This window comes from Citrus sinensis, chromosome 7 (assembly GCF_022201045.2).
Source record: "Citrus sinensis cultivar Valencia sweet orange chromosome 7, DVS_A1.0, whole genome shotgun sequence".
Taxonomy (NCBI): domain Eukaryota; kingdom Viridiplantae; phylum Streptophyta; class Magnoliopsida; order Sapindales; family Rutaceae; genus Citrus; species Citrus sinensis.
In genome coordinates this window covers 12,515,149-12,540,374 of record NC_068562.1, presented here as the reverse complement: position 1 = coordinate 12,540,374, position 25,226 = coordinate 12,515,149, and the positions used below count along the sequence as shown (strand labels likewise).

General features: G+C 33.5%; 1 protein-coding gene and 1 non-coding gene across 22 annotated transcripts in view; one reads left to right on the top strand and one right to left on the bottom strand.

Moving 5' to 3' along the window:
- Positions 1–4,149: 4,149 nt before the first annotated feature.
- The window catches only part of LOC102608225 (probable disease resistance protein At5g63020), a 136,177-nt gene continuing 115,100 nt past the window's right edge, over positions 4,150–25,226 (bottom strand). For 3 of the 21 annotated variants that reach the window (XM_052444806.1, XM_052444807.1, XM_052444805.1), the window contains exon 2: positions 11,938–14,765. In XM_052444806.1, the coding sequence (XP_052300766.1) occupies positions 12,126–14,765 (2,640 nt within the window). In that variant the 3' untranslated portion in view covers positions 11,938–12,125. Of the gene's footprint in view, positions 4,207–10,409; positions 10,781–11,937; positions 14,766–18,241; positions 19,556–20,394; positions 22,856–25,226 lie in introns of those variants that run through there. The other 18 variants (XM_052444802.1, XM_052444795.1, XM_052444801.1 and 15 more) reach the window with 15 other exon arrangements.
- Positions 8,965–9,071, top strand: LOC127898986 (small nucleolar RNA R71). Its single transcript, XR_008050754.1, has one exon. It is a non-coding gene; the product is annotated as a small nucleolar RNA R71 (small nucleolar RNA).

Below are 25,226 nucleotides of genomic sequence, written 5' to 3'. Positions count from 1 at the left end.
TCTAATAAATTATAAAACATTAAAATTATTTTACATTCAAAATGATTTAAATTTTCATAAATTTATTTTAATATTATGTCCATATTTCTTAGAAAATTTATATTAATATAATAAAATATGTCTAATAAATTATAAAACATTCAAATGTTTTTTGTATTGAAATTATTTAAAATATATGTTATCACATTTATTTTAATATTATATTTTTATTTATTACAAAACATTTGAATCTATTTTTTTGAGTTGACAGAGTCAAAAGACTTGATCGGTTAAAATGAGATCTCATTGTCACTGCCACCTTTGAAATCTGCATGACCATTCCTTTTCTCTTGCCGTTTGTTGGTTTTCTTATTGACTTGTTTATTCATATCTTATACATTATTTTAATACTCTTCCACCTTTAATTTTATATTACATTACATTTTAATCTTAATTTTTATATTTTATCATTATAAACATATTTAAAAATAGGAGCTTGTTACGGTACATTATCTGTTACGTACACACCTAATGGTGGAAGGACACATATGCACAGGAAAGAAAAATTGCCTACCAAATGCACCCTTTGTGAAGCTGGCTAAGCGTCTGCAACGTAGCCTTGTCCTTAAAAAAAATTTGAGTTTAGAAAACATTAGGAAAAGAAAGGTGGGCAGCTGAATTAATTAATTAATAAACAAAGAAGAAAAGCAGTCAAAGAGGCGGCTGTTTGCATTAATTAGAAAAAAAAAAAGGTTGAAGTTTGGAATCACACGTGGATTTAAATATCTAAACATCTTTATAAATCCAAAATGGATTTAAATCTCCATTCATTAACATGGAATAAAAATAAAATAGAAGCATGTAATAAAAAAATAAACTTTAGATTTATTGAAGAGAGAAATTAATTCTATAATTTATATTTTTAAGCTTCACCCTTCATCTTATTTTAAAAAATTAGTCATATATATTAATAAATAAATCACATTAAAAACTTAATTATTTTTCTCCGTAAAATATTAAAGTTAGCTTCAACTGAAATGCAACGCAGTTCCTTAGATTTAACGTTTATACTTTGTTTATTGTTCACAATTTAAAATTTTTGTTGTGGATGCATTTTCCTAGAAAATCCTTAAGGAGAGAGAGATAGAAAAAATGTTAAAAAATATTTAGCATTAATGATAACAAATCTCAAACCATTGGTTAACCATAAATCTGAACGTTTTTAACCGATGATGTCATTATGTCAAGATTAGTGTTATTTTAGGTATGCTGATTCATTTCCCATAAACCAATTACAAATCAATTAATTTTTTTAAAATTTAATTGTGGACTTTAAGACCAAACTTGGGCCTAGGTCCGATCAGGTCTAGGTTACCAAACATAAATTCTGGGTAGTTCCAGTCAACATAAGACCACTTGGAGAAGTTACCAACTTTAGTCTCCGAAGCTTCCACCCTTTAAGTTTAATAGCCAGCCTTGTGACTGGGTGTAAATTTTTTTTAAAAAATATATAAATTATTTGTGTATTTAATTAAATTTTAATTCAAAAAATAAAAAACAATTATTTTGTATTTAGATTCCAACGGAAAATATTTATTTTTGTTGAAGAAGAGACGATGTTTTTTTTTCATCTTTTCCGTGATACCACCCTAATCGAGGGTGATCAAAACTACTCTCCCAAACTTTTCATTAATTTATCAAATGTATGCTTATCAATTAAATTCCAAACTTGGTGCTCGATGTCGGCGGTTATGTATGTGTTTGTACATTGAAAGACAATTTTAAAATGAGTCGTCAAGGGAAAAGATAAGCACATTTGACAATTTGCTAGAGTTTGTTCTAGCAAAAGGATAAGCCCTCATAGATACTGTGAATAAAACACAAAGGGATTTCAAATTGTCCCAGTACTGATTATGTTACTTAACCTATACTAATGTTTGGTGTTAAAAGAGGACCAAAAAAAAAAAATGCTAATGTTAGAGTTGACATAGCATTAGGCAATAATAACTTGCGAAAAAAACAAGAAATGTAAATACCAGATGCCACCGAATTTAACTTAATTGGATAATTCAAAAAGTCTTGTTTTAAGAAAATAAAAACTCCTACACTCTTTTTTTTTTAGGTTTTCAAAATCTAAAAAGAAAAAAGAATGAGAGAGAAGTCCGAGCACACACATCCTGCACTATAAGAAAAGAAGGAGAAGAAGAGATTTGGTTTTGGTCTGCACGTATGAATGGGCTAACAAGAAGTGTTTTGAATAATAATAATATAAAAAACAACAATTCCAATATTATCATTATTATTACTACTTTTTAGTAATATGAAAAATATTACAATAAATATTAAATAATAATAATTAGGATAACAAATCAAGGGTATTTCAATAACTTAAAATAATTAATTTCGAGTCTAAAATAAAATAAACACATAATACGGTTCATTATAATTCTAATATATTCTGATTCTAGTCTTTTCTCATTACTGGTTAATAAATGCACCATAGTTCTTTTTCTCCCTTGAATATTAAATGCAATACAATTTCTTAGATTTAATGTTTATACTTGGTTTATTATTTACAATACTAAATTTTAGTAATGGATGCACTTTCCTAGAAGATGCTGTGGAAGAGAGAAAAAAAACATTAAGAAAATACAGGGCGATAACAACTCTCAACTATTGATTAACCATAAATCTGAAAGCGATTAACCGATGATGCTGCTGATTCATCCCCTATAAATCAATTACACAACGATTAAATCAATTAATTTTTTAATTTAGTTTTCGGGCTCAAGCCTGGACTTTAAGACTAAACTTGGGCCTAGACCCGATCAGGTCTAGGCTAGCAAACATAAAGCGTGGGCGGCTGCCATTCAACTTAAGACTACTTGCAAAAAGTTACCAACTTCAGTCCTTAAAGCGACTCTTAACAGACAGCCCAGTGAGTGGGTGTAATTTTTTTTTTTTTTTGGGAAGAATAATTTATTTTTATTTTTAAATAATTTCAGTTATTTAGAAAATTGATTAACACTAAAAGTTTATATTTAATGTAAATTAAAATTGTTTTTTTTTTCACTTTTTGATTGATGTGCTTATAATATTTCTTTATCTTGGTTTTCTGATAAATTATATTTTAATATGTGATGGGTGTCGAAGCCAACAAAAATAAATTCCTACTCTAAATAAATTGTGTATAGTGATTGAGCAGGGTCGTGTCCACAGAGATCGGTAATTATTTAAATCCTTTTGAAACGTAAAACGTAAAATGGGGGAATTGTTGACAATAATAAAAATCAAATTAAAATAACAAGAATGCAAATTAAAGTTGTAATTCAAATTGGAGAAAGCTCTGGTTGAAGGAATTAACTCAGCTTGATTCGACTACTGATCATTGATTCAAATATATATTATTATTACTTATGAATAGACCGGTTATACCTACTGAGACCCTCTAATAGCCAATCTCTCCTTAATTAGTTGATAACCAAAGTACGACCGTTGGATATTTCCCTAATCAATAGACAACCCTAGATACGATCATAGGATTTAATCAATTGACAGCCTGAAAAATCAGAGAGACCCAAATCCTAATCAACACATATGATGATTCATTTAAATTAGATTGTTTATTCTCACAACACAACTCTCTGCTATGTTATTTGTCACAAACATTAAATTCTTCATACGATGAATCCTTTAATTGACAATAGATTAAGTTGATAATTAAATAGTGGCCAATTACCTAATTAACAAACATAATCATAAAACTAATTCAGAGAATAAACAAATACCCAAAAAGTAATAAAACAATTAAAGCATAAGAAAGATCTCACAGTAGTGATGAATCAAAGCTTCGTTATCCTTCAACCAGAAAAATAGGTTTAGCTCTTCATAGAGAGAAGAGAAAAATTAGATCTAGGGTTTCTTTTTCTTCAATCCAAAATCCCCCCTTTTTCACAATAGATTCCTCTCTTAAATACTCTCTCTCTCTTCTCTTTTAGAATTCTATTTAAAATAAAATACTAATATCTGAAATATTAAATTCGTAATTACAAAAATAACCAAAAATACAAAACACGTTAAACTAAAAACTGCAGGTCCGCAGTTGACAGCACGCGCCCACGCCTTATCAACAAAGTTCTTCTGACGCTCAGAAATTTCTCCAAGAGAACAATCCTCCTTAAACATCATCTTTTAGCTCAATTTTATCATCAATCAATAGAATTGCACCTACAAAAGTAAAACACAAGTAAAACATTATTATTAAGTGCAAAACATCGATATTAAGGGAAGTAAACAATGCAAAACTAGTGCATAAATTGCACTCTAACAAATTCCCCCACACCAAGATGATGCTTGTCCTCAAGCATATAACTCAAGATTAATCCCAAATCTCCACTCAATTCTCATCTCAACTCATCCAAAAATAATTTTAAGCAAGCATACCTCAAGAAATTAAGTCGATCAACATTCGAGAGACAAGGATTTTAAAGCATAGAATCTCATAAGATAGAATAAGAACATTCAACCACCAAGAAGATCCATTCAAAATTCAAGTGCAACAAGATGTAATAGCCCTCTCAATAACTTCACTCTATGCACTCAAAGTGTTTAGGGTGTCATTTATTCACTCAAATCAAATCAAAGAATGCTATTACCATAAGCTTGCTCATATATCACATCTCAATCCACAAAACATGAATAAAATTGCAAAAATCTAAGGGTCTTAAAAGGGTTGTAATGGGGTTAAATAGGTTGAATGAAAAAGAAAGGTTTACGAAAGAAAAAGAGATCAAAATGAGAAGAATGAACTCATTGAATGAACTTATGATATCAAAATGCTTATTTCTACTCAAGTCACCAAGAATGTAAACATTTTTTTTCTTTTTTTTCGATTTTTCTTTTTTTTTCTTTTTTTTTCTTTTTCCTCTTTTTTTTCTTTTTCTTTTTTTTTGTTTTGTTTTTTTTTTTGAATCAAAACAAGGAAATGAACCTTGCACAATTTAATTCAAGCATAATGCTTGTTGATCTAATTGAGAAACTTTATTACAAGGTAGAAAAAGCAACAAAATATATCCACACAATGAGTCCAAAAATCTCCTTAAATTGAGGCTCAAAAAGAAGAAAAATGGTTAAGTAGACGGAGAAAATTAGATGGGTAATGGTTAAGGCTCAAACAAAGATAGCAAATAAAGGTCTTCGGGTAGAGAAAAAAAAATGCGAGAATAGAAAAATGGAAAAGGGTTTGCCCTTATCATTTTAATGCATAAAATCTCGTAATGCGGCTTCAACATGCATAACAAAGCAAGTTCTCGAATAAACAAACTAAGATTGATATTCACATAACAAAAATATTATAGCAAAGTGGTTGCTCATAGGCTCAAATCCTCACAAAGTTGGTAAATTTGCCATCAAATCATGTACACTCTTCAAATGAATCAACCATCAATAGTGGTGTAGAATGAGAAGAAAGTATGAGTGATATATAAAAGAAAAGGTAAAAATGATAAGAAGTGAGAAAGATGTATGTAGTAATATGAAAAGTGAAAGATAAAATGTGAGTGATGAAAGAGTATGGTAAAATAAAAATAGATATGAATAGTTTGAGATAGATGGGAAAAAAGTAGTGAGAAAGAAAAGAAAAGAAGAATAATAATATATGAAGCATACTAACTCCAAAATCATTTAAGGATGAGTAGAGTGAAAATAGATGAGTAGAGTGAAAACAATAATTCCAGACATCAATAATGCAAAAATCCCTCCCCCACACCAAGAACTTACATTGTCCCCAATGTAAGATAATCAAAGCTCACATAAAAATTAAAGCGTAAGGATAAAAGATTAAGGGCAAAAAGAAACTTCCCTGAATTGTGAGCTTTGATCCTCATAACGTCTATGGGTTTGGCGGGAATGGTGGGATAAATCCCACACTCTTGAAGTATGCGGCCAAATTCTGCTCCATCTTGTCACGGATTTCGATTCACGCGCCTGGAATGCAGGTCGTAGGCTGGTTGCGTTGCGATTGCTGCTCGGCTGGAGCTTGCTTGATGGACGCGGGATGGCACTGATTGTGTTGCGCGCGCGCGTTGGGACTGCTGCGCTGCGCGATGGTGATGGCTGGAGCTTGCTGCGCGCGGGATGCTGGTGCTGCGTTGCGTTGCGCGCGGCTGCTGCTGATGCGTGGGCTGTGGATGTTGGTTGCTAGTTGCACATCGCTGGTTGCGTGCGGGATGCTGGTGCGTGGCTGTGTTGCGAGGCGTTGCTGCTGCTGCTTCACGAGGGTGATTGCTGGATTGATTTGCGCTGTGCGCGCGGGCTGGAGCTGAGGATCTGCGTTGCGGGGCGTTACTGCTACTGCTTCGCGGGATGTGTTGCATGCACGGTTGCTGCTGATTTCGCACGATGGTGATGGCTGGGGCTTGCTGCGTTGCGCGCGGCTGCTTTCGCTGGTGGGACTTCGTTGCGCGCTGCTGGGCTGCGAGACACGGGATGCTGGTGCTGCGCTCACGGGATGGTGCGTTTTCCGGCCGGCTGGTTTGCTGCTGGTGTGCTGCAAGCGGCTGGAGAAGAAAACAAGTTCTGGAAAATTAGGGATTTTGTGAACAGTGAATAGTGAACAGTGATTTTCGATTTTTGGTTTTTTTTTTTAAATAAATAAAAAAATAAAAAGAAAGAAAGGAACGAAAAAAGAAAAAAGAAAAAAATTTTTTTTTTTTTTTTTTTTTTAGTGATGAATCACTTTGAGACACTAAAAATTTCAGAAGTACTTTTCTAATAAGTACGTGGGCACGCCTTATAAAAAATTTTCTTCTGACCAAAATAAGCAAACACATTAAATTTCAAAAGTACTTTTCTATTAAGTACGTGGGCACGCCTTAAAACTATGTTACTTTAAAAATTACAGAAGTACTTATTAGCTAAGACGTGGGCACGCCTTATCAAAAATTTTCTTCTGACCAAAATAAGCAAAATTTTTCTTTTCTTTTCTTTTTGAATCAAAATTAAAAGAAGATATAACAAAAACCAAAATAAACAAATCATTTGGGTTGCCTCCCAAAAAGCGCCTTTGTTTTATGTCTTTGGCTAGACACATTTATGCATCAATCTCCATAATTGGGACTCTCAAGAGCCACATCCTCCACAATATTTACCGAAAAACCTTCATAAAAAGGTTTTAAGCGATGACCGTTAACCTTAAAAACTTTTTCAGAGGTCGGACTCCGAATCTCAACTGCACCATGAGGAAAAACATTAGTAACAATAAAAGGTCCAACCCAGCAAGATCGTAATTTACCCGGAAAAAGTTTAAGCTTAGAATGAAAAAGAAGAACTTTTTGACCAACAGAGAACTCTTTTCTCAAAATCATTCTATCATGAAATGTCTTCGTTTTTTCCTTGTAACAAACTTCCTGCACTATAGGGTTAATAACATCCACAGAAAATACTGAATGTTCCTCACTAGGATATTTCATGGCATCATTCATATTGAATTCTATAACCTCTTCATCAAATTCCATAGTGAGAGTCCCTTTATGTACATCCATTTTAGTCCTAGCAGTCTTAAGAAAAGGCCTTCCTAGCAAAATTGGGACAGAATTAGAGGAGTTATCATCTTCCATATCAAGTACATAAAAATCAGCAGGAAAAACCAACTCATTAACTTGTACTAAGACATCTTCTAATACCCCATCAGGATATGCATTAGACCTATCAGCTAGTTGAATTATCACGCCAGTTTCTTTTAATGGACCAACATTCAAAGATGAATAAATGGAACGAGGCATGACATTAATAGAAGCTCCTAGATCTAACATAGCCTTTTCAACTCTAACACTACCAATTTTACAAGGGATAGTAAACATACCTGGATCCTTGCACTTAGGAGGTAGTTTCTTTTGGAGAACTGCTGAAACATTCTCCCCCATGTGAACTTTTTCATCTCCTCTTAATTTTCTTTTGGAGGTGCACAGTTCTTTAAGGACTTTAGCATATCGAGGTATTTGTTTTATAGCATCTAATAAAGGAATATTTACCTCAACCTTGCGAAATGTCTCAAGGATGTCTTTCTCTTGTTCCTCCTTCTTGGATTTTGTAAACCGGCTTGGAAAAGGAGGAGGTATCACAATAGGTAGGGGTTTCGCTCTGGTGGGTTGTGCATCTTGAGATTTAGGCATCAATTCATTCTTCTCAAGCTCATCCTCTACATGCTTTGTCACTTTCTTACTAGGCTCTTGCAACTCCGTCCCACTTCTAACGATGACAGCACTAACGTTTTGCTTTGGATTCACCTCAGATTGTGAAGGCAATCTCCCTAATACTTGAGACTCCAGACGGCTCACTGTAGTCGCCAATTGACTCATTTGGTTCTCCAAGTTCTGAATGCTTACTGTAGTTGCCTGCTGAAATTGTTGAGTGTTAGTTGCAAGTGATTTAACAATTTCTTCAAGAGATATACCTGACTTAGAATTTGACTGTGGAGGTGTTGGTTGTCTTGGTGGATACTGTTGTGGGAATCCTGACGGCCTAACTTCATAGCTGAAGTTGGGATGATCCTTCCATCCCGGATTGTATGTTTGTGCATAAGGATCATACCTCCTCTGAGGCATGCCTGGAAATCCTCCAACTGCATTGGCTTGTTCAGCGGGTTCTTCTTGAAATGTAGGACACATATCAGTTGAATGACCCATATTGTAACAAATGCCACAAGTCTTCACCTGTTGCACATTACCTACAACAAACTTTTCCACAAGAGAAGTAAGTTTATCTAAACGTTGTTCAACAGAAGAAATATTTACCTCATTCACCGTTCTTGAAGTGGCATCTTGTCTGCTGCCAAATTGTTGTGCGTTGGCAGCCATATTTGAGATCAACTCCCTTGCTTGAGTAGGGGTCTTGTTCACCAACACGCCTCCACTAGCAGCATCTATCATACTCCTATCCATCAATGACAGTCCTTCGTAAAAATATTGAATAAGAAGTTGATCAGAAATCTGATGCTGAGGACAGCTGGCACACAATTGTTTGAATCGCTCCCAATACTCATACAAAGTCTCCTCAGGAAGTTGTCTGATCCCACAAATATCTTTTCTGATGTTGGCAGCTCTTGAAGCAGGAAAGTACTTCTCAAGGAACTGCTTCTTCAAACCATTCCACGTTGTAATCGATCCAGGAGGCAAGTAGTATAACCAATCTTTAGCTAGCCCATCTACAGAGAACGGAAAAGCACGCAGCTTAATCTGCTCTTCAGTCACGCCTTGTGGCCTCATACTTGAGCACACAACATGAAACTCCTTAAGATGTTTATGAGGATCTTCACCTGCAAAACCATGAAACTTGGGTAATAAATGAATAAGACCAGACTTTAATTCAAAATTTACCTCCAAATCTGCATATTGAATGCAGAGTGGTTGTTGATTCAAGTCTGGTTCAGCTAACTCTCTAAGAGTTCTTTCTACAGGTGCAGATCTATCCATCACTTGTTCTTCTGAATCGCTAGATGATTCAACTAAATCAGGTACTGTATCTATTTCAGAAAGCAAAGGCGACAAGGATCGTTGCTTAGCTCGCTTAGTCTGCTGTCTCAGCTGGCGAGCTGTCTTCTCAATTTCAGGATCAAACGAAAGTGTACCTGTACGAGAAGAACGAACCATACACCAAGTAAAACGTAAAAAGGATTAAATAAATGACACCAATCCCCGGCAACGGCGCCAAAATTTGATGGGTGTCGAAGCCAACAAAAATAAATTCCTACTCTAAATAAATTGTGTATAGTGATTGAGCAGGGTCGTGTCCACAGAGATCGGTAATTATTTAAATCCTTTTGAAACGTAAAACGTAAAATGGGGGAATTGTTGACAATAATAAAAATCAAATTAAAATAACAAGAATGCAAATTAAAGTTGTAATTCAAATTGGAGAAAGCTCTGGTTGAAGGAATTAACTCAGCTTGATTCGACTACTGATCATTGATTCAAATATATATTATTATTACTTATGAATAGACCGGTTATAGCTACTGAGACCCTCTAATAGCCAATCTCTCCTTAATTAGTTGATAACCAAGGTACGACCGTTGGATATTTCCCTAATCAATAGACAACCCTAGATACGATCATAGGATTTAATCAATTGACAGCCTGAAAAACCAGAGAGACCCAAATCCTAATCAACACATATGATGATTCATTTAAATTAGATTGTTTATTCTCACAACACAACTCTCTGCTATGTTATTTGTCACAAACATTAAATTCTTCATACGATGAATCCTTTAATTGATAATAGATTAAGTTGATAATTAAATAGTGGCCAATTACCTAATTAACAAACATAATCATAAAACTAATTCAGAGAATAAACAAATACCCAAAAAGTAATAAAACAATTAAAGCATAAGAAAGATCTCACAGTAGTGATGAATCAAAGCTTCGTTATCCTTCAACCAGAAAAATAGGTTTAGCTCTTCATAGAGAGAAGAGAAAAATTAGATCTAGGGTTTCTTTTTCTTCAATCCAAAATCCCCCCTTTTTCACAATAGATTCCTCTCTTAAATACTCTCTCTCTCTTCTCTTTTAGAATTCTATTTAAAATAAAATACTAATATCTGAAATATTAAATTCGTAATTACAAAAATAACCAAAAATACAAAACACGTTAAACTAAAAACTGCAGGTCCGCAGTTGACAGCACGCGCCCACGCCTTATCAACAAAGTTCTTCTGACGCTCAGAAATTTTTCCAAGAGAACAATCCTCCTTAAACATCATCTTTTAGCTCAATTTTATCATCAATCAATAGAATTGCACCTACAAAAGTAAAACACAAGTAAAACATTATTATTAAGTGCAAAACATCGATATTAAGGGAAGTAAACAATACAAAACTAGTGCATAAATTGCACTCTAACAATATGCTCATTTTTATTTTTATTTTTATTTTTTATTATTACTATAATCATATTTTAAAAATAAAGAAAAAATTAAAGGAAATCGAAAGTAGAAGACATTGGGAAAAGAAAGGTGGGCGGCTGAATTAATTAATTAATTAATTAAAAAAGAAGAAAAGAAGTCAACTAGTCAAGGACGGAGGCTGCTCGCATTAATCTAAAGGAGGAGGAAGATAAAAGTTTGGAACCACAGGCGGGCCAGCGGCTTCAATTATAAAATGTTGCGGGAGAGCGCTTGAGAAAATTGTTATGTTCCAATTATTGGGTCATGAAAATCCAAAGACCATAAAAGCAATTTAGTAACATTAAGTCGCTTTCATGTTGGAAAAAATAAAAAATAAAAGAACTGAAATAACAAATTGAATATTTTTAATTGAAATTTATGAGAAATTATTGGGTCTTTTTCAAATGTACACTGAATATGGACATTTCAAAAAATAAATGACAACTGATCTTAACTATTGATTACCCATAAATCTAAAAGTTATTAACCGATGATGCTAAGATTAGTGTATTTTCAAGTATGTTGATTTTTCATCCTCCATAAATCAATTGCACGACAATTCAATCAATAAATCAATTAATGTTTTAATTTAATTGTCAGGCTCAAGCCCAGGCTTTAAGACCAAACTTGGGCCTAGGTCCGATCGGGTCTCGGCGCCCTCTGAATTGCTTCCAGCTATTGATTAGAGATCCTTGATACCCAAACGAAAATACTTGAACAAAGAAATTGGTTTTTGTTAGAACAGAAGAAATTGCAAAAGGTGGAATTGACCATAGAAAATCAAAACTTCAAAAAATTTATTGTCATTTCATTTTCGGTAAAGAGGGCTAATATACTTAATATTTTCTCTGTTTTAATTCTATTCATTCTAGACGTGTGCATTTCAGTGAGATTATATCTTTTTACAGCAAGTTTATGCGAGCATTGGTTTAAGTCATATGTTCTTCTCGTTCCTCTTTTGACAGGAAATTAAATCGCTAAGAAGATATAAATAAAGTATCAATTTGTATTTAAAAAAAAAAAAAGTAATGGCAGTGCCGGCAAATTTATGAAGCATTAATTCCATTAATTCAACATTTAATTGTGATTTGCAGAAGACAAAGAGAGAGAGAAACTGAAATAAAAACAGAGAAGAAAACAAACGACAAGAATAAATTTCTTTTAAATTCTTCTTTTAAAAGACAAACGCACTCACCAGAAATCAAATTTTGCGACCACCGCTCAGTACTCCCATTGGTTGGAAACAGGAACGAAAAGCAATTTGAGTGGCTTCATCCTCCCATTGAAGTCGGTTCCACCACCCTGTGTATCCACGAATAACAAATTTACGCTCTTTTGCACTGTTGGAATCGAGTGGAAGCTTTTCAAGCTGATCGCACCTCTGTACCACCACCATTTTTTTGAGATGAGTGAAAGGCAATGGCTTCCAGAAGATGCTCTTCAAATGTGGCAAATTATCTAAATCAAGCAATTGGAGATTTTCAAAAGGGCTTATATGTCCCATCATCTCAGGAGTCTCAGCAAATTTTCCGACGCTGATTATTTCTTCCATAGCACCGCAATCGAATAGCGTAAGAGACTTGAGGTTTGGAGCAAAAACGAGGAATGTCACATCTTTCAATTTATGGCAATCCATAACAGTAACACGGTGAAGGCTGCGGAAAACAAAAGGTTCCCGCCTTTTTCGTACTATCTGCGTATAATCAATCTTCAATTCTTCCAACTCAATACCATTATTAATATATAATTCATTGAGGTGGTTTAGATCTGCGAAAGCCGTAGCATCAATAATTGACGTTGTATCTCCGGTCAACTCGAGGTAAAGAGATCGAATACAACTTTTTAACTTATTTGAGCTCAAAAGAATTTGGAGAGCATGATAACTTCCCAAGGTCAACTCCAATACCTCTAAATATTTCAAACCGAGCAATTCCTGTATCAAAACTTCACCCCCACCAAATAAAACGCCGTCTTCTGGTGCATCATCGAATCGTATGTAGCCAGTAGCGAACATTCTCAACACACGTAACCTTGAAGAATTTGATATTAGTTGCCGTGGAATTTTATTTAACTCCCTTGTCCACCTCAAATTCAAACATTTCAGATTTACCAACTTCTTTAACTCTTCTGGTAACTCTTTTATGAAGGTATGTGAAATATCAAGAAGTTCTAGTGAACCCAACTTTGACATCCCAACAGGTAATTGAAAAATGTTTCCACAGTTTGATATCTTCAAAACTTTGAGAGAAGGCATAAATTGGAAGAAACCATCCGCGATCATCTCCAACTCCTGATTAAAGTCAAGAAATAAAGTGAGGAGATGAGGGCATGTAGGAACCTCTGACAGAGTTTCAATTTGGTTTTGCATCAGTGACAATCTTCTCACATTTTCCCATCCTTTAACAGCCGGTGCCTCTTTTAATCCAGCACCTGCACGAACCAAAAAGTTTCTCTTCTCCTTCTCAATTTCACTGGTTATCCATAGAGCCATATCACGAATAACGTCATGCATTTTTACTTTATCATCTTCTAACTCTTCTAATAAACATGCTTGAACAAGAGTGCCCACAATGTAGTATCCTTGGTATTCTGCACTAAGCCTGTCAGATTGCTCTAAGAATCCCTCACCAATCCAACAATCAATCAAGTCCCATTTAAGAATTCCATAATCTTCGGGATATAAACAACAATATAAGAAACAAGATTTAATCGTCTCATTCTGCAAACTATCATAGCTGAATTTTAAAAGAGAGTACACCTTTTCTCCCAAACCTGCAAACTCAGAAGCTGATCTTCTTAGCACTTCAACTGCGTGTCTCCACTCCTCTGCTGTCCTTTTGCAGGCCATAGCTCGACCAATAGTAAGAAGTGCGAGTGGCAAACCATCACACTCTCTGGCCACAGTTTGGGCTAGCTCAACGATATCATGATGACTCTCAAGAGTTTCTTGCCCTACTTTTTCTCGAAACAGCTCCCAAGCATCCTCTTCTGATAAGCATGCTACTGGGAACTTCCTGTGACTTTCCATGCTGCCACAAACATCGATGGAACGGGTTGTGAATACGACTTTTGAGGTAGTATTTTGTGGTCCGGGAAGTGGAACGCCCACCTTTGTTAAATCAACCCGCTCCCATATATCATCTAACAACAATACAAATCTCTTCTCTCTTAAACTCCGGAAGATGTCGACAGCTTTCTCCTCTACACTTTTACTCTTCCATGAATCATCAAACAGACCTATCTTTTTCCCAATATCTTCTTGAATTTTTTCAAGTCGCAGGTCTTTTGAAACTACAACCCAAATCACACAATCAAAGTTGATTGGATTCTCAAGAAATTTATTGTTGATATGGGTCAATAGTGTGGTTTTACCAACACCGCCCATACCATATAGGCCAATGATTCCCACTGATTCTTCTACTACAAGACATCTCCAAACTTGTTCAAGTTGTGATTGCAAGCCTACTATTGTTGGCTCAGTAGGTCTTTCATCTGCTACAGGCTCTGGAGCTCTGTCAGCCACCACCTCAAAAACTCCTTCACTGATTAAAGTCCGCACATCCCGTAGCTTTTTAGCCACTTGTTTTCCGAACTTGTAGCTTGACATGCAGTTCTTGGAACAGTAGCCTCCAACACATAATTTTTCAATTTCTCGAGAGCCATGTCTTATCAATTCATCGGCTTCAGTTTCAACAACTTCCACTCTCGAAATCCATCGTTGCACTCGGTCCAGCCTTCTCATTTGTTGCCGTTCAGCATTGTCAACCCTCCTCGTCACATCGTTCTTTGCTGCGATTAGATTTCCCAATTCAGTCTCCAAGGCAACAAGATTATCTGGGAGGTTACGTATGTATACTGTTTTTCCCAGAAAGCAATCCAAGCAACGATTGAAAAGAGCACCATCGCATGTGATCTGAAAACAGCCAAACATCTTTGGAATTTTGTTAAGAAAGAAAATTGATTGAGTTTGATTAACTGAAGCTGCTGTAATTGCCTGTGGAAGAGAAATTTTAGGAATATTTATTAGAAAAAATTTTAAAAGATTTATTAGGCACGTCCGATTCGGGACCCACTGTAATTGCCTTTAGACAAAGAGCATCGCACGTACACACTTGCAAAACACGAGCCACTAACTTTTGAAGGAAAAACACTTAGTAATTATCATTTAGCCTTTTACCCACTGCCCCCGAAGATAACAATAACTCTGAATAATGACTAATGAATGACCCGATTGTAATTACCAAAAACTAGTTTTGAAAAATAATAAAACAAGAATTTGAAAAAGACTATTCGACTACCCCACCTGTATTCAAAAGAATCCACTTTAAAATCATTTTAAATTGTAGTTTAATAAAAGAATACAGCTGGTTTTTTTGTCACTTTTGCTTTTTTGGAATATGATCTCGCTTTTTCTTGTTAGGACTAATTTGTAATAAAATATAAGGAAGGCCGCTAACGTTAAAAGTAAAAGAAATCAAGGCATTTTAAAACTTTTCTGACCAACGTTACAAGAGGAAGGGCTAATCATGATAATTGTAAAAGACTAATATACCCACCAAAATTTCTTCTCTCTACATTTTTAATTGCGATATTGTTATTTAAATCAATAATATTAAATAAAGCTTCACCACCGTGGTTTATATATATATACATGAGAAAATGACAGTTACACTTTAAATATTTATAGAACGGTCATGTAAATTTTTAAATTTTTAATAAAGACATTAAATTTTTTTAAATTATAATATCCTTTAAATAATAATTAAAAAGATTGACTTTAAATTTTTTTAATAAATATAAAACAATATATATAATTTTTTCTATCTAATAGACTAGTAATTATAATTCTAATAATGACCTCTGTTAGTTATTCTGGAAAAAATTTAAACAAATTTAGTGCACACTTAACCTTTATACCACTTGTACTAATTAAGTTAGAACAATCATTTCTATAACTATTATCTCTTCAAGTTAATAAAATTAGACTGTGTTTGATATAACTTTTCAAATAAAATTTATTTTAAGTTAGTTTAGTCTTAACATTATGATAATAGAGATATAGTGTAATTGGAAGTATGTTAGTCTCTTCCTTTGCAAACATTATAAATTACTTAATTTCTCCAATTTCATAGTCAACTTTGCAAAAAATAGTTTGTAACCTAAACTGCGTGTAGTAATTTTTTTTTAAAATATTAATTCATGCATTGAAATTCGATTCAAGACCCGAATTCTAAAATGACTCCTTCTTATTGTTGAAATTAGAATGTAAAAAAGATAACAGAAAAACATTCTTCCCACAAGAGTTCTAAAATTTTAATTAGAGTAATGATACAGCCACAAACTCTTGTACAAACTGACGTGGCATTAATTCATTGGTTGAATGAAAATATAAAATAATAAAAATAAATCATGTGGCCTAAGTGATATTTAATTCAACTAATCTTATCATGCCACATCAGTTTGTACAAAATAAGTTTATACAAGAGTTTGTGACTATATCATTACTCTTTTAATTAACAATTCCGATGAACAGAAACTGCCCCGGAAGATAAGAATAACTCTGACTAATAACCCAATAGTAATCACCAAAACCTATTCTGAAAAATAATAAAAGAAGAATTGAAAAAAATGACTAGACAATAGAGATGTTCGATTCTGGACTACCTTATACTTGCCTTTAATAAGAGAGCCTAATCATCTAACGCACTACTACTTAAATATTCGAACTTTAATTTATTGTTTAATAAAAGATTCCACTTTAATTTGTAATTCAGTAAAAGAATCCAGCTAGTTGTTTGCTTTTGTGGATCTTATTCCTCTGTGGAATATTACGATTTGCTTTTGTGGAATATTATATCTTGCTTTTTCTTGTTTAGCATTAATTTGTAATAAAATAAAATAAAATAACGTTTTTAAAGTAAAGACAATGATAATTGAGCTCCACGTGGCTCACCAAAAAAAAAATAACGCTTTTGTGGAACATTAAGATCTTGCTTTTTCTTGTGGAATATTACGATTTGCTTTTGTGGAACATTAAGATCATTTAGCTCACTTTTTTTCCTGCTAAAATCAATTTGCATAGAAATTTCGTTAATCATTAACATTTTTTGTCCTTTTCTTCACCCCTATGATAATCACCATCTCTGTTTCCAGCTGTAAAAGAATCGATTGCTAAAGTTATACTATAAAGCATATATGTTTATTTCTCTGTGTGCAATAAGCTTTTGCACTTTTAAATTCATTCCACTAAAGAGAAAATATTTCAACATTAAATTCATATCAATTTACAATCAATCTATAATAATAAACAATTGGAAAAACCATTAAAAACACATTGACAGACAAGGATGAACTAATGCACTGAGATATCTTTCAACAAGACATCCATTCAGGCTACATAATCCTTTGCTCTTCCATAACATTCTTCGCTGGGTTCAACTCCTCCAACTAATATAGTGGCAAAAACAATTATCCTGCAAGGCTGCAACTACCAATCCAAAGCATGTACTTTTCTTAAACCTGATAAGTTTGCCCTCGAAAGGGGGATAGATTGCTTTTCTTTGGAATATCTTTTGCTTGCATCTCTTCTCCATTTTCAGTGTTTTACTTCTTAAATATTTTTGTTTCATGCTTTGATCATCTTGATATACTCCCATCTCTTCCATGATTTGTGTTAAATATATATTAAGGAGCTTACGGAAAAGTAACCCACATGCATGTGTAAAAAAAAAAAATAATAATAAAAATGTAACCAGAAAAATTATAATGTTAAGAGCTAAAGTACGTGAGATGACTCCACTTTGAAATAAAATAAAAACAGGGACACTTGCTTTGTCCTTTTTCAACATTTCACGCATGAAAAGTAAATTTCATTTCATATTACTCCCTTATAAAATAATAATCTTTAAAATATTTCAAACTACTGCAAACACAATTTATTTCAATTTTATTAAGAAGAAAAAAAAATTTTCATCATGTTCCATTTTAAATCCAGAGTAAATTAAAATTTATAATAATTTAAGAAATATTTTAAATATCGTTATTTCAAGAGAGAGGGACAATCTGAAATTTACAAATGGACCACTTATCTTCAATAATTAAATAGATGTATGGACATAAAATGAATGGAATAGCTCGCCACCAATTGTCCTTAGTAGTAAGTGAATTCCCTGTTTCACTCCGAAGCTTTCACAAAGTTTTTGCCGGTCGACTTTTCCATATTATGACTCTGCATTTTTTTCATAATTGCAGGAGACAAATGAAATTGAATTCACATTGACCACAAAATATATAATTGAAAATTGATTCACATCACTCTCAAATAGAACAAGTAATATTTTGTGACCATAAAAAATTTAATAAACAAGAAGCAAGCAAACTTTGTCAAGCAACAGTAAGCATACACTAACATCAGCAATAGAAAAAGAGACAAAGAAATGATAAAATGACAGGAAGGAAAAAAAATGAGAAAAAAAAATCACAAAAGAAAGCAACCACCAAAGATCATATACAAACCCTGTTGATCTGCTCCAGAATCTCTCCATCTCTGTTGATGATGCCCCCTTCAATCACTTGTCAGTTGATTTGAAAAATGGAAGCAATGCATTCTGAGTTGCTTGATCCTCCCATTGAAGTTCTTTCCACCAATCTTCCTTTCCCTTGATAAGAATTTCACCTTGGCCCGCCCTTTGAAAATCCAGTGGCAGCTTCTTAAGAACTGGGCATTAATACAAAAATTCTGCATACATCTGGGAATGGAAATGCCTTCCAGTAGACGCTCTTCAAATTTGGCAGCTTCTTCAAGTAAAGAACTTGGAGCTTTGTAAGAGGTTCAAGATTTGACATCATCTCTTCACCTAATTTTCCTACATTGATTATGTCCTCCATATCACTTTATGTTAACAATAAAGTTAACATAATCAATAGCACAACTTGGCTTTGAAATACAGGTTATATGCCTTGCCACTAAACAAACTAATAAGAATCAAGTGAATCTGCCAGCATCAAGAAGATATTTTGCATATCATATCCACAACTATCTGCAAGTTAAGAATAATACCAAATTAGTGATCACATGCACACGAAAAGAAAAAAGAAGAAGAAGAAGAATAAAAAGAGGAGAAAGAAAGAAAGAACATTGAAAAGGACAATATGTATTAAATTGGCATCAATATATTTAAGACGTTTCCATGAACCTCCTGAATCACATCCCTGTACAGCTGGAACCCTTCTCCTAGCAATTTAAACAGAAAATCTTCCATATCCTTCTGCAAATGGTCATCCTTTGATTGTTTTGGTTTAGTTTCTACTCTGAAAGTGCAGAAATGCGAAACTCCCTTGGATCCAACTTCAATGGCTTTGATGCCAGAACAGTGCCATTAGCTGGCTGTGCAGGTTTAACATAATCTTTACCAAGAAAACTTGAAACGGTACGTCCTGATACCAGATGCCATTTTGTATTAGAAGCTCTAGATTTTCCATTTCCATAAAATGAATTCTCAGAGATGTTACTATTTGATGATTTTGAAGACTCTTTACCCCTTGCCTCCCCAGCAGAAGTATGGACAGAAGAGGTTGAGGCGTTTGCCTGTTTGTTGCAGAGAAATTCACCAGCCAAATCGGGATTTCCCCCTGCATTGCAATAAGCAAAAGCTATTTCTTGCAGAGTAAATACAGAACCAAATGTGTCAAGCAAACCCTTTTAGTGCCTTCCCCTCAATGTCATAATTTAATCCATTAGACCCGACCCAGTTACTTCCATTCCAAGTAAACTTCACAGATTAATACAAAAAGAAAAAATCAGTACATGCTTCTGGATTTAAATTTGACATAAATAGTTGGGGAAAACAGAAAATTAAAGCAAAGTTTGGAACACAAATTGAATCACTGTAACACGAAATCTACCCAATCAATACCAATAAAACAGAAGCCACTAACTATTAGCACGGAAACTCCTTCACAATGTTTTTGTTATAACACAAATTTTCTATACAATCACCCAACATTCATGGTGTGTAATTATAAAATTGGGGAATAAAAGACAAAATCAGCGAAGATATGCTAAACCAACAAAAGATTGTCTATCATGTACATATCCTAATTGCAGCCTAGAAAAAGAAGAATCCCAAAAAGGAGCCTTCATCAATCCCCTACTTGGTTATCCTTAGAACAGAAGAATTTATAAAGTGTATATAGTAGACCATAGAAAATCAAATATCCAAAAAATTTTATTTTCATTTGATTTTCTGTAAAGAGGGCTAGCATACTTAATATTTTCTCTGTTGTGATTCTATTCATTCTGGGAGTGCGAATTTCAGTCTAATTATATTCTTTTACGGCAACTAAACAAAATTATGTGAGCATTAATTGAATTCACATATTCAAGCATCAATTTGAAAAACAGAGCAAAATTCGATGACAAAAAATAAAAAAGCCAGAGCATCAATTCGACCCAAAAAAAAAAAGAGGAAAAATAAATGGCAGTGCCGGCAAATTTATAAAGCATTACTTCCATATAATTCAACATTTAATTGTGATTTGCAGGAGACAAAACGAAACTGAAATAAAAACAGAGAACAAAAGACGTAGTCTTTTGCATGAAGCAAACGACGAGAAAATGTATAAGAGTTAATCAAAAAGAGATTGGAAACAGGAACGAAAAGCAATTTGAGTGGCTTCATCCTCCCATTGAAGTCGGTTCCACCAGTCTTCTTCTCCACGAATAATAAATTTACGCTCCTTTGCACTGTTGGAATCGAGTGGAAGCATTTTAAGATTACGGCAATAACCCACAGATATTTCTTTCAGATGAGTGAAAGGCAATGGCTTCCAGAAGATGCTCTTCAAATGAGGCAAATCTTCTAAATCAAGCATTTGGAGATTTTCAAAAGGGCTTATATGTCCCATCATCTCAGGAGTCTCAGCAAATTTTCCGACGCTGATTATTTCTTCCATAGCATCGCAACGGTCTAGATCGAGAGACTTGAGGTTTGGAGCAAAAACGAGGAATGTCAAATCTTTCAACTTCTGGCAGCTATGTATAGTAACACGGTGAGGGCTGCGGAAAACAAAAGGTTCCCGCCTTTTTTGTACTATTTCTTTACAATCAATCTTCAATTCTTCCAACTCCTTAGCCCTATCAATGCATAATTCATTGAGGTGGTTTAGATCTGCGAAAGCCGTAGCATCAATAATCGACGTTGTATCTCCGGCCAACTGGAGGAGAAGAGATCGAATACAACTTTTTAACTTATTTGAGCTCAAAAAAATTTGGAGAGCATGATGACATCCCAAGGTCAACTCCAATACCTCTAAATATTTCAGACCGACCAATTCCTGTACTAAAACTTCACCCCCACCAAATAAAACGCTGTCTTCTGATGCTTCATCAAAACGTGCAAAGCCAGTAGCGAACATTCTCAACACACGTAACCTTGAAAATTTTGATATTAGTTGCCATGGAATTTTATTTAACTCAAATGTCCACCTCAAATTCAAACATTTCAGATTTACCAACAACTTCAACTCTTCTGGTAACTCTTCTATGCCGGTATGTGAAATATCAAGAAGTTGTAGTGAACCCAACTTTGACATCGCCAAAGGTAATTTCGAAACTGGCCAATCCACACAGTTTGACATCTTCAAAACTTTGAGAGAAGGCATAAATTGAAAGAAGCCATCCGTGATCATCCTCAAATTATCATTAGAGGCAAGAAATAGAGTATGGAGATGAGGGCATGAAGGAACCTCTGACAGAGTTTTAATTTGGTTTTGCATCAATGACAATCTTCTCACATTTTCCCATTCTTTAACAGCCGGTGCCTCTTTTAATCCAGCACCTGCACGAACCAAAAAGTTTCTCTTCTGCTTCTCAATTTCAATGGTTATCCATAGAGCCATATCACGAATAACGTCATGCATTTTTACTTTATCATCTTCTAACTCTTCTAATAAACATGCTTGAACAAGAGTGCCCACAATGTAGTATCCTTGGTTTTCTGCACTAAACCTGTCAGATTCCTCTAAGAATCCCTCACCAATCCAACAATCAATCAAGTCCCATTTAAGAATTCCATAATCTTCGGGATATAAACAACAATATAAGAAACAAGATCTAATCGTCTCATTCTGCAAACTATCATAGCTAAACTTTAAAAGAGGATACACCTCTTTTCCCAAACCTGCAAACTCAGAAGCTGATCTTCTTAGCACTTCAACTGCTTGTCTCCACTCCTCGGCTGTCCTTTTGCAGGCCATAGCTCGACCAATAGTAATAAGTGCGAGTGGCAAACCACCACACTCTTTGGCCACAATTTGGGCTAGCTCAACGATATCATGATGACTCTGAAGAGTTTCTTCCCCAACTTTTTCTCGAAACAGTTCCCAAGCATCCTTTTCTGATAAGCACGCCACTTGGAACTTCCTGTCAGCTTCCATGCTACCACAAACATCGATGAAACGGGTTGTGAATACAACTTTTGAGGTAGTATTTTTTGGTCCGGGAAGTGGAACGCCCACCTTTGTTAAATCAACCCGCTCCCATATATCATCTAACAACAATACAAATCTCTTCTCTCTTAAACTCCGGAAGATGTCGACAGCTTTCTCCTCTACACTTTTACTCTTCCACGAATCACCAACCAAACCTATCTTTTTTCCAATATCTTCTTGAATTTTTTCAAGTCGCAGGTCTTTTGAAACTACTACCCAAATCACACAATCAAAGTTGGTTGGACTCTCGAGAAATTTATTGTTGATATGGGTCAGTAATGTAGTTTTACCAACACCGCCCATACCATATAGGCCAATGATTCCCACTGATTCTTCTGCAAGACATCTCCAGACTTGTTCAAGTTGTGATTGCAAGCCTACTACTGTTCGCTCGGTAGGTCTTTCATCTGCTACAGGCTCTGGAGCTCTCTCAGGCACCACCTCGGTAGCCACCGCCTCAAAAACTCCTTCGGCGATTAAAGTCTCCACATCTCGTAGCTTTTTAGCCACTTGTTTCCCGAACTTGTAGCTTGACGTGCAGTTCTTAGAACAGTAGCCTCCAACACATAATTTGTCAATTTCTTGAGAGCCGTCTCTGATAAGTTCATCAGCTTCAATTTTAACAGCATCCACCCTCGAAACGCACCATTCCACTTGGCCCAGCCTTTTCATTTGTTGTCGTTCAGCATTGACAACCCTCATCATCACATCGTTCTTTGCTGCGATTAGTCTTCCCAGTTCAGTCTCCAAGGCTACAAGATTATCTTGGATGTTGCTTATGTATGCTGCTTTTCCAAGAAAGCAATCCAAAGCAACGATTGAAAAAAGCGCCGTCGCATGTGATCTGAAAAATGCTACCCATCTTTGGAATTTTGTTAAGAGAGAAAATTGGTTGAGTTTGATTAACAGAAGCTGCTGTGGGCTGTGGAAGAGATATTTTCTCGTCAGCATTAATTAATTTGTTATAAAGTAAAAGCACTTTCAAGGCCGCTGACGTTAAAAGTGAAAAAACAATTAAAGATTTTTTTTTTAATAAGAACAATTAAAGCATTTGAAAACCTTTCTGACAGACGTTTCAAGGCCAAGGGCTAACCATGATAATTGCTAAAAAGATTAAAATACCCACCGAAATATATTCTCTGTACATTTTTAATTGAGATATTATTTAAATCAATAATATTAAATGAAGCTTCTCTACCGTAGTTCATATATACCTTAAATATTTACAGAAATAGTCATGTAAATTTTTAAATTTTTAATGAAAACGCTAAGATTTTTTTAATTATTATATCCTTTGAATAGTAATTAAAAAAATTGACTTTAAATTTTTTTAATAAATACAAAATAATATAAATAATTTTATCTGTCTAATAGATTAATAATATTAAAAAAATTTAATTTTTAAAATAATTTTAAAAATATAATTATTAATTTATCATAAATGAATCTTTAGATTAAATAGCATTTTACATTAATAAAATATATCTCACGTATTCTACTAAAATTATTTTATATAATATTCAAAATACTCTAAGTTTTTTATATATTCATTTTAACAGTATGTTCATATTTATTATAAAATTTATTTTAATATAATAAAATATGTCTAATAGATTGTAAAATATTAAATATATTTTAAATATTGAGATTAGTTTAAAATAGATATATTATATTTACTTTTGGAATATATTTTTATTTATTATAAAATATTAGATTCAAACTCTTTAAGTTAATTAGGAAAAAATGTATTATGACAAAAAGAGAGTTTTGAAGTCCTTTCCCTTAACCTTAGTTGTAGCTTTTATTTTTTTCTATATGAAATATTACTATAGCATTAATGGAACGTTTATTAAATGAAAATTGGAATAGACTGAAATCGAAATGAGCTGAAATTAAAATGGAGAATGAAAATTATAATAAGTTGTTTACTTAACTATAATAATCGAAATTAGAATGAGTTAAATTATTACAAATTGTTAAAAATACATTAATTAACTATTGTTATAATTATTAATTTATATTTTAATTATTGTGATTATTTTTATTCAAAAAATTGTTATCATTAATAATTATTGTTAATCTTAATAACAATACAATAATATATTAATTAATTATAATACTTTTCATCATTAATAATAATAATAAAATAATCATCATCATCATCATTGGGGCTGGCAAAAAAGCCAGGGCCGGATAAGGGTTTAGGAAACAATACCCAAGCCAGGCTCAAGCCCTCTATTTTTTTAAAAAAAATTATAAATTTAAATAATAATTTCAAATTTGAAAAAAAATGGAAAAATAAAAAAGTAAGCTTAAACTCCTAATTTATATATCAATAATAAATCAAAAAACTTAAAATTATAATAGTGAACTCTCTTTTAAGTGTTAATTAATGAGAGGTATTTGAATTAAAGAATCCAATACTAAAAATTTGAATCTCTAAACTTTTATTTACTTTATTTATTATTTTCTTTAACTCATTGTTGAAAATTAAAATATACCACAAAAGTCTAAATATAAACTTTATATTATTTTTCTGAATTTTTGTTCTCATGAAGTTATTCCCCTTTTTTTTTTGTAAGACAACATTTCTTTCTGGTTTGCACGAGAAGAGAAGAATCCGTGTTCAGAATTAAGAAAAACAGAACACAAAAATTTGAATTCATATCATACAAATATAGAACAACCAAACTGAGCCTTTGGGTTGTCAAAACTTTGCAAGATTTTGAAGATAAAAAATCTAATGGAACAGAACCAAGATTTTTTATAAATAGGAGTGCAAGTAACACCGTCTTGATAATCACTATTCAAT